At 39.7% G+C, this 10576-nt stretch overlaps 1 protein-coding gene across 1 annotated transcript; it reads left to right on the top strand.

Moving 5' to 3' along the window:
- The first annotated feature begins 4589 nt into the window (after nucleotides 1-4589).
- LOC111268496 (uncharacterized) lies at nucleotides 4590-5596 on the top strand. The gene is made up of 2 exons (XM_022847518.2): nucleotides 4590-4845; nucleotides 5036-5596. Exons 1-2 carry the CDS (start codon nucleotides 4692-4694, stop codon nucleotides 5404-5406), a joined length of 525 nt encoding a protein of 174 aa, XP_022703253.1. The 5' UTR covers nucleotides 4590-4691; the 3' UTR covers nucleotides 5407-5596.
- The last annotated feature ends 4980 nt before the right edge of the window (nucleotides 5597-10576 follow it).

Genomic DNA, 10576 nt, shown 5'->3' with positions numbered 1-10576 from the left:
TCGACCGCGTGTTGCTCCTTCGCAGCAACCGCCCAGCTCGTCGTGAGTGATTTTTCGTTCACCGTTAGAAGTGGATAAGGATGACATATGTGCCAATAAACTGCTCCTGGTCCTGCATCCTTTGCCGGCTTACTATGACCGGATGAATCTCCAGACATCCAACATCTGCCACTCGGCCTTCGCCTTCGTCGCCTGTCCGTCGTCGCCTGTTGTAACCTACTTCTCATCTTCGCTATATTGCAGACTCTATCAAAGCCTTGAGGCTCTTTTCTACGTCGACCTGCCACCTACCGGCCACTCCTACGTTAGTCGTACCGGGTTACTTCCGGGCAGTAAATAAATCGAGAAAAAGAAAGCATCATTGCAGATTAGCGCTGCGTCCCGCTTACTCCAATGATGTCTCCCTCTTGGCCTTGAGCGTGGCCAGCTGGTCCTGTCACCTCTGCAGCTACAGATAGTAAATTGCAGTTTTTTCAGGACCCTGATATGGATACTGATATTACACGTATAGAGATAAATAAATAAGCGTTATAAACTGTTAATGAGTGTAAATTTGAACGTATACATATACATATGTACATATATATGTTTATGAGATTCAGCATACGAGTAGTATAGATTTATCCCAATACACAGTTGCCGCCTTTAGAATTAAGAAGAAAGTTTACCCTGCTGAGTCTCATTCATTCAATAAGTTTCAAATAGTTAATGTACGACCTTACTTGGTTGACGTACTTAACGTGTACTTTTAAAAAGCAGAAGCAAAGCTCTCTATAGTAATATGCAGAAGGAATTTTCTCTGATGCCCACAATAGAGTTCCTTGGATCGGACATTCCGAATTTAAAACTGGCACTATCTAGCAGGGATAATCGAATACCTAGTTAGTTCCTCTTTTGTACCAGATCTTCGATCTTCTGTTTTGGAATTTCTCTCGAAAGACGTAATAGTACGAGGGTCTTTAATTCTATAATTAACTCTAATCTATAATTTTTTTACCACCAAGATTAATAACTTGATGTCGATATCTCAGGATCCGTACATAAATGAAACGTCTGTATCGGGCTAGAACGTCCAAACCTTCGTTTCGTCACTCAGCTGTACTCAGATCTGCTGTCACGCATATCGGGTAGCCTATATTATAATAAAATATGCGCCTAATAAGTAAATGAATTTAAATTTACCGACATAACCTTCAATCCCCTTTTCTTAGTGGCATAAGCTGATTAAACGTATATCTACTGTAGAGCTTATCACATTTTTTAATGCGCAAGTAATTTCTGATAATCATTACCTATCCGTCCCTTTCAGGCCTGAAAAACCAAATCGTTTGCGTTAAAAGGGCTGCTCAGCCGCTCGATTCAAGTCGCCACCTGCATTCTTCGTTTGGAAGAGTATCAAACTATCTCAATCCGTCTCCATATACAGTATCTCTCTCCGAACCGTTACTATGTATGCTGACGTTTACAATGCCAACATTTGACAAGCCTTAGTTGACAAAAGACGGTTAACAGCGTATCAGCCATTTTGGCAAAATCTTCCTAATCGTTTTCGTGTGGCGCCGCAGTGAAGCATTCATTCTCTGTTCCTGTTTCGTGCGTCGTTTTGGATGGACGCATTATCTAGCTGAGCCCCAGTTAGGAGACAAAAGTTTCTGCAGCTTTTGTTGATAATGCATGCGACACTTAGGGACTGAAGCGTTCGAAAATAATAGGTCCTGCTGACAGATTTAGCGAATCTTGTTTTCAGTAACGTTAACATGCCGATACATAAACGCTTAATATTTCATGACAGTCACTGATTTAACTGGGATAGGTTGTTCGATTGCAGGATCGGCTATGGCTCAATCACAGATTCGATCAGGCACGTACATGATAAGAAACAGATTCGAGAGTTGTTGATTGACATTGTGAAACGTTTCTACGTTCTAACGTAAATTGTACCTTTGACAGAACTGTCCTCAGATCGGTGAACTTCATCATCGCGATGTCTGCAATTGCGTTAAGCGTGCAATCGCTTTACTTCGCTGATCTTCGGTCATAATTGCACGTGACTATGATCACTTTTAATGAATGTGGATATATTTCAGCGTTTACTATCGTCGCTACGGCACAAAACGAATGATGAAAGTGAAGAATTTTTATTCAGCCTCTAAAGATTTAAAAACCGGTACATGATGAACCGGCTAATGAAGATTTGCTACAGAACCCAGCTTTGAGGTCATACGTAGCGTTACTGTGAAACAGCTAATTCGGCGAATCGTTAAGGGTTTTACAGAGACCCAGGTGTATAACAAACAAACAGTGGTAAATTTCAAAATTATAAGACGATCCGTGGATCAAAAATCACGCCTTCTATGTGTTAAGTGCAATAAATCTTGCTGACGAAAATCACCCTAACAAATGCATTGCAGAAAAACGTTTACGGTTTTGCCTTAATCGAAGGCCTTCTATTGCAGCAAAGCTATCGAACTGTTTGGCCGTAATAAAGGACGATTATTAAGGAATAGAAATCTAAGATGTCTTCACGCCATCTACGGTGTTACGCAGCATGTACACGCATTCAGATGACGATAGGGTCAAGTAAATAACTTGAATTAATTGAAAGAACTTTTTACTGATTAATAGGCTTGTTACGTTGACACAAGTCCAAGCAAAACCACATTACAAAATATAACCTATTTGGCTTTTCACTCTGTTCACCGTCAAACATCAAATAACTGCTATGTCTCTTCACGATAGTTTCTAGTTAGTTACACTTACTATGGCCGTGTTTACCAATATATGAAGCTGATCTTCACCAGGCCAACAGAACTCTACTAGTTTTCAACGCGCCACCACAGCATATTTTTTTTACTATCTTAATCATTCATCTCAGCATGGCCTCTGATATGATTGCCGAAAGCTTTGCAGTGTGCAGAAATTCCTAATCATTGTAGAATCGTTGTCTTCAATTATCGTTGGTAATAACAATATAATCACTTGGATTTCAGCCGTTGGTTTTTCACGATACTCGACTTGCCAGTTGGTATTGATTCAAAACAAATAACGTATCCGCCAAGGCTTTTAGAACTTCCTCAAATTCTTCGACTTTTGTTTTGGCATGGCTTTTTTTGCTGTTCAATTCTTCCAGATGCGTCTGTTTATTGTAGTGACACGAGGCGAAACCGCCAATGCTGTGCTAACCCATATGGAAAACTTTCCGCTGAAAGCCCCACCGAGGACGTTCGACACTTTATCATATAAAGATTCTTTAATGTCGTTAATCTTTACTGCCTTCTGAATGGGTTCAACACTTCGAAATTTTGACGACTTCCGATCAACTTATCAAGATTTCCTGTTAGCCTAATAGTGTGTTAGCGACTTGCAAAGAACACTCGCTCCGAAGGACGTTCTTTGCAAGTTTGTTGGATACTACCATACAGGGAGGCGTGAAAGAGATCCATAAGGATTGTTGGAAGGAAATTTTTTCACGAAGGACCTGATTTTGATTCGAACACTCTTCGACTGTACCTGCCTAATCACTCTGGCACTATGTCGATTTTTCGATATCTGCTACTGTGGGTATCACTGAACGTAACCGAAGGCACACTAATCAATTCGTTGCCTTTCCCACTGCAGGCTCGATTGCCTTTACGGTTAGTCACCTACTTTTAAGGACGATTTTTCTGTTACGAGACCGGCATCGGCCATTTTCACTTTCTACGCCACGATTTCAAACAGACTAAAAAATCAAGAGACAAGCAGAGGGTATCACCTACGGACACACGTTTAGGCGAATTATTAATATCATCTGTATACCTTGCTACAGGTCCATTGTTTACGTTAATAGAGCTTTTTTTTTTAAATCTGTTTCGAAATGTGATATCATTAAAAAAGGCTGTTACAGTAATTATAAGTTATACCAGCCTAACTAGTTGCGTGTCTGCACTATCTGCCAGCAGGCTTACTGGAAATTTATTGATTATTTTTAATATCTTTACTGTGCTAGCTATTCGCATGTTACACAGCGCGCTCGAACCAGGGAACCCTATCCTGACATCAAAGGAAAACTGGTGCAACATCGAAAATCATTTCTCCAGAAAGAAGTTTTTGGGAACGCTTACATTAAGAAAAAGTAACTTATCCGGGAGTCAATTTAATATTTTGCTTAAACTAGGCAATCCTACTACATCACATTTAAGCCACAATAAGCTGTACTTTTCGATAAACTAGTAAGCTGGCATTTCTGATGTGAGAAATACCGTTAAGCAACGCTCGGTGCTCACCCCTAGCGAAGCTAAGAAGCATCACATGCACAACTACTCGACTACAATGGTATCGCGATAGACCTAGTGTCCTGTACAGGGTGAAGATTTATTATCGCTAACGGCTTCACATAATCAATATGGCCTGAATGTCGACTCTCAAATCTCTAGGGCCCGTTTCGAACGCTGCTTCGGTAGTACAATGGGTGTTGCAATTTGTGGTTCCCTTTGTTGAAACAATTTGGAGTATTCGTGCCGCTACCTTTGGTGCATTCTGTAATTGAGTGCTTCGAGCAACTATACCTATATACATACATATGGTAGTTCGTTCCGTCATAGGTTAACTAAAAGGTTTCTATGCAATAGAAGTGATCGTTGGAAAAGACGCACGAAGCGTGCGAATTCAGCTATTGTTCATTACTGAAAACAACGTTGCCTGTCAGACAAATGTCAACGCGATACAAAATCGACAGAGTGAGACCTGAGAGGGTCAACTCCATGCGACTGCACGAAGCGTCGTTTCGTGAACGGCTCTATGATAATCTCATGCAAATTGTGTATGAGGAATCCATTTTGGGGAAGATATTCGAGCGCCTAGAAGGCAAGTTTGTGCTGTATTTCTATATTATCCGAACGTTTTCGTTTATGACGCTTTTACCCTTCATTTACTTATTACATAGTAATACCGATTAATGAATGTGTACATTTTTTTTTAACGACATTAAATGATACCGATTTACTGGCCTTTATCCCAACACAATACCTTGATTAAATGTTTTCTCGATTTCAAGCCGTCGCCAAACTGCATCGGGTTCGAATATTATATGGCCTGCTCGGTTTTTGCGCCTACATCATCCTAAGGTTCCCAGTTGAAGCTTCCGAAGCAGTTTTGCGTACAATCATTGCCCTAGGCGCATTCCGATGTATCGAACTCGATGCCCCGAGGCATTGCTCACCCTACTGGCTGAAAATGGCTCTTGTATACAGCCTAATGACGCTTTTATGCAAGATGTTTGCCTATACCTTCCAAATACCAGAAGAGTACTGCCAGGTCGGAAAGAGTCTATTCGTGGTGTGGGCCTGCACTGCGCCTTACGGTAACTTCGAACGGGTCTACCAAGGGCTACTGGGAAGTTGGTACATGATGCGCGTATCCGTGTAGCCTGTCACGTTTATTACATACACCGCTGATATTTCGACGAAATCAGCATTAGAAGCTTGTCGCACTTTTCGTTTGAGATTGACAGAAAGGAGAAGAGACTGTTTTCTCTTTAAAGTTCTCATGTAAATAAATGAACGTCTAGCTAAATAACAAAATAATTCAATAAATAAGAATTGATGTCTGCTTTTACCATCAGTGGGAACATATTGTGTAGGAAGTACCAATTCAGCCTAATGTTAACAAACTATGCAGAAGCGATTTGTGTCAGTGTCGTACGCTGAAGTACTGTACACAACTGTATTGTGCACCAACAGAAAATTAACATTATCTGTAGGTGGATAAAATCGATTGTAGACAACGGGGTGACTGTTGGAAAGACACGTTCGAGTAGATGGTCTATATATAGTCGTTTTTGTAAAGGGGCTTAATAACACATTTTTGAGGGAAATAGCGGTAGTAGAAGTCTTTCTCATAGATGCTGACACTCAAAGTAGGTTTAGGCTTTTATACAGTATAGAAATACCTACAGGTACATCACCAGTGTTGTCAATCAGTGTACTCTTCACAGATGTTTACATCGTCTTCCTGTCCTGTATCAATCGAACTGCGTCTCTTGGAGTCATCGATATCAGTAGGAACTAATGTTCTCCGGATCGGTCCCGGAAGCAGTGGATCGGAAGAAGGCGGAGTCGTTAAGTGCTGCGCAACCTCTACAACGTCCTCACTACTTTTCTTCCCCCCGCGTTCCCCACTACCTCGCCTATGGCCGCGCATTAAACTGTGATCAGGGCTTCTGTTTCGGAACATCCGAGACATCCGGCTTGGACGCGCTCTTAGATCTGTACCGAGGTCCAGACCAGGCCGCCATAGCAGAGCTGTAGGGCGTGGCAAGTTAACATTCAATCAAGCGACATGCGACATCCAGATTACTCCTCACACTAGACGTACTCGATGGGCTAAGCGAATCAGCGTACGACCGTCGATCTGGTGCAATGTGTTAGAAAAGGCAGCTGAGGCTTCCAGTTATTCGAGACCTGTCTTCGATCGCCTCAGTGCTTCGATGGGGCGTGATTGTTTCCAAGGCATTCGGTACTTTACTCTGTTTAGGAAAAAGAAATCTAGAAAACCAGTGAGTTTGCGAAGATCACCAAATCGCTGGACCTCTCGAAAAGTGTTTACGCCGTTAGCTTCCGCTGCTGCTGTTATTGTGGTTTCTGATGTTCCATAAATCGTGACCTAGAGTAGCCTCTTGCGCTTTGGTAATTTACGTTGAAAACGTTATAATAATAAAGGGTATCACTTGAAACCTGCGCTACGTTGAACTGACCTGTACAGAGAACGTCAACTAATTTCTTAAATCGTACAAACACATAGCCCGGCCGTTTGCAGCAAACGGCTGACAAGATATCTTAAGATAAAATTCAATTTTCCACTATATTATTCTAGACGTTTTCGTTGAACTTAGTTGTTGTTGTTGTTGGCTTTTAAGTTGATCCGCGATAAAAAGCCGGACAGAAGCCTGCAGTGAGTCCAACGAAACGATGCTTTGCGACAGCCTGCCGTTGTGACAGCTGTCAGTTAGACAGAACAAAGTACTGCGTCGAAAATAATTTTTTATACTTCAATTCTCAACAGGCCAAGAAAAGACTCCTTCATTAAAAAGAAATCATTATATCTGAGTAAAGGCCACCTAGCCGCAAGTATTTTTCATTCACATTAGAGAACATGATCAATTATTGCATATATGAGATCTGTTTCTAACTCTCATTGACTGACGTGGAAGAACACTAAATTTTAGTTGTAGCCAATTGATTTTTTTTCGCGGAAGTTTAGCAGGCGGCGCTGACTGCAAAGGCAATATTCACATCGCTTCCCTCCTCAGGATGAAGTTTGTAAGAGCTAAACTACGTACCCGTATGAGTATATATGCCTGTTCTGAATAATAAATGTAATTTCAGGTATCAGCTTTACCTTTGCGGTGAACGCGTTTCAAGGGCCCTTCACCGAGCACGTTCTCTAACGAAAGAAAAGACATCTTTGCGAGAAAATATCGGTATGGACTTGCCAAAGCGATCCGCAGAAATCAAAATTGGTCCAAGCTCCATCGACTGAGCAACTCTTCGATAAGTTCCTAAAATAGCATATTTGGAGTTATTTAGGCACATGTATGTTTGCGTCTGCTAAGAAACTTGTTTCGTTTCGGATATAGTGTAAAAGAATACATGGTTTTACTATTAGAGAGATCCACGGGCTTTACCCTTTGCTAGTTTTGTATCTGAACAAACCTGATTGATTCATTTAGATTAGCGAAAACTATAGATCGAGTACACATTAACAATTATCTTGCTGCAGTTAGCCCGCTCTGCTTAACCTGTTACCTTTCTACAGTTATCTCCCTAACTTCTTCTATGAGGTAGTACAAAGGGGGCTGTTCTATTATATATTACCGGGGGCTCGACGAACCCTAGATTTGTCTTGCCCGTAATATTTTGGCCTTTGAAACATTTCTACAGGATTATTAGAGGGCTTTTATGGTGGCTGATTGACTACGTTTCCGGAACGTGTGGATAGGGTCGGCCTAGCTTTGAAGGGAACGAATGAGCCGAGTGCATGTTGCGGTTAATAAGGTAGACTCATCTATTGATTCTGTTCACACATTTTTCACACACGGGACTCACAAATTTTTTTCAACAAATAATTACATACAATCTATGCAATCTAGTTTTCTATCTTTGTTTTTTTGTAATGAGTCGTTATATATACTAATGTGAATGAAAATACAATAAAAACTTAATGATGATTTAAAATGTCTTAGCTCGTCCGTTTACAGTACATAATCAAGGCTTTAGAACTTTTTTTGTTAATAACAAATAGTTCCATGTACTGTTTCGGCATTTTTCCTTAAAAACTAATTATGGGTTTTCAACGAAAGTTAGAATCAACTGAAAATTGAACTTCACTCCAAACATTATTTGAAACGCACTATCACACTATTGTTATAGAGGAAAACCAAAACAGTAAACAGATTTCAACAATGTCCACTCAAATGTACCAATTTTTGGGTAATACGTTTCTTCAGCTCGTTAAGATATGTCGAATGATGTCAAGAAATCAGCCTAATCCGACCACTTTAAGGAGTCGATATATATCCAACGAATAAACATGGAAACAGATACGGAATTCTGGCTGCATTTATTACTCTATAAAGCATACGAGTGTGATATCTTGCGTCCGATAAGTTGTGTTGATCAAGAACTTCGCTTTCTTTTTAGAGAAGCAGCACTTAGATGAAATAAAAGTATCAAAAAACACAACTACCCAGACACGTTGCTAAACCCCGTCCCTTGACCTACGATCGGAAACGTCTGAAGTTGAAAAAAGTGACCCAACTCTGTCGTTAAGACGTCTAACAAGACAACTTTTTGTAAGTTTCGGGTAAAATCACTTAAATCTCGGCAGCCAAAAACAATTTTATTTTCGTAAACATTATTGAAGTGAACATAAGGCCTTATAGTATCTATTACACTCACAATATTTCGGATTTATATCAATATGTTCGTATAATGTATATAATTAGTAATTAAAAAATACTTCTAAAGTTGACATCTGTATACCTGCTATGTTTTCAATAAGCTTGATCTTGAGTTCCTTGAATCTAATGTGATATCTAAGTTAATTAATTATACTGATTACAATCGAAATTCAGACAAAGCTCTTTCATCTCTGTAACATTTCGTCTTACTGTAAAGTACAGAACGAAAGTGCTTAATAAATTCAAATTGTGTATTTTATAATCATTAATGCCAGGCTCTTTTCTACAACATTTGGGTGATATAAATAAAACCTAAAAATTTCCTCCTAAAAAATGGTTCTCATTGATAAAGGTCAAGTTATTTAAATTAATGACATATTACTGCTTAAATAAGTGCAATATAACTGCGATTATAAAGTAACTGGTTTAAACCCATCAATGCCCATTTAAGCACGCAATACATGACAGAAAAGTTACTTTTTGAAAAATATTTTAGCTTTCAAATTACTCTACTCAGTCATCGAAATTGTTATTCTATACGCTTCTGGAATAAGCTGAGATCCTTCTATAACAATAACTGTTTCATGGAAAGAATTTTTTAAAAGAAGATTTGTAGAAGATAAAGCTTAGCCTTATCTCTTAATGGCTTTTCTTTTGACTTATGTACGTTTCTCTGTCCGTGCAGTTATGCCACTACATGGCAGTGGTTGCGGGACATGAGAATTCGTGACCGATTTTAATGCATTGACTTCACTCTTACTAACTCACATTTAACTTGAACTTTTGTTTCAGTTCTAGCGAAAGGAGACCGTATTGCTATAAGAGGAGATAATATCGCTTTCAGTCATAATCTGTATCGTGTACCGACCTATGTCTAAGAATATAAGCCAAAGTTGAGCGCATTTAGGTTCTGCGGATGTCCTCATAGAAGAGCTGAGCAGGACATACATTTAATGACCTTACGCATTCAAACAAAACTCAAAGAACAGATTACGATTGCATATTTACACAGTACACACAAAGGCGCACAATAAAACGCTATTGCTATGAGGGGGGGGGGGACCTAAAGTCAGCTACGGTGGTGGGACACGAAGCTTCCTGGATCATAGTTAGCCCAAACATCCTAATTTCGTAAACGTTACCAACTCATACAATGTGAACAGCAAATGCTCAATAGCATCTATAGTACAGCAGGAATTCTCCACTATTCGTATATAATTAATGCATCTATGTTTTATATAGGATCCGTTCCTACTCGCTAGTCCCCAGTCAGGTTCTATATCCATACTCTAGGCAGACGGCTCCTTCAGCTAAGGGTTCCGCATGCAACAGCTAACTGTCACCTTATACTCTTCTTTCCATTTATATATATATATGTTATATACATTGTTATATCGCAATTTTGTAGAATAAACAAATCATAAACTGGCGCCAACCACAGCTTTTTATCTGTTTCTCGTAATTTTTATTAACTCCAAACGAATCTCTTTATATCCAGACATTTCTACTAATAATGTGCCATTATCCAGCGATTGGGATTATGGTAGTCAAAGTAAACGTTCAACATACAAAAGTTTACTGTTCTAGGTTTTAGAACCGCGTCCACTTCGCTGCATGTAAGCATGTGATGGATGCATA

The sequence above is a fragment of the Varroa jacobsoni genome, unplaced genomic scaffold (assembly GCF_002532875.2).
Source record: "Varroa jacobsoni isolate VJ856 unplaced genomic scaffold, vjacob_1.0 scaffold_136, whole genome shotgun sequence".
In the NCBI taxonomy this organism is placed as follows: Eukaryota; Metazoa; Arthropoda; class Arachnida; order Mesostigmata; family Varroidae; genus Varroa; species Varroa jacobsoni.
The sequence above is the reverse complement of the archived record's forward strand: the minus strand, read 5'-3'. Positions and strand labels throughout refer to the sequence as shown.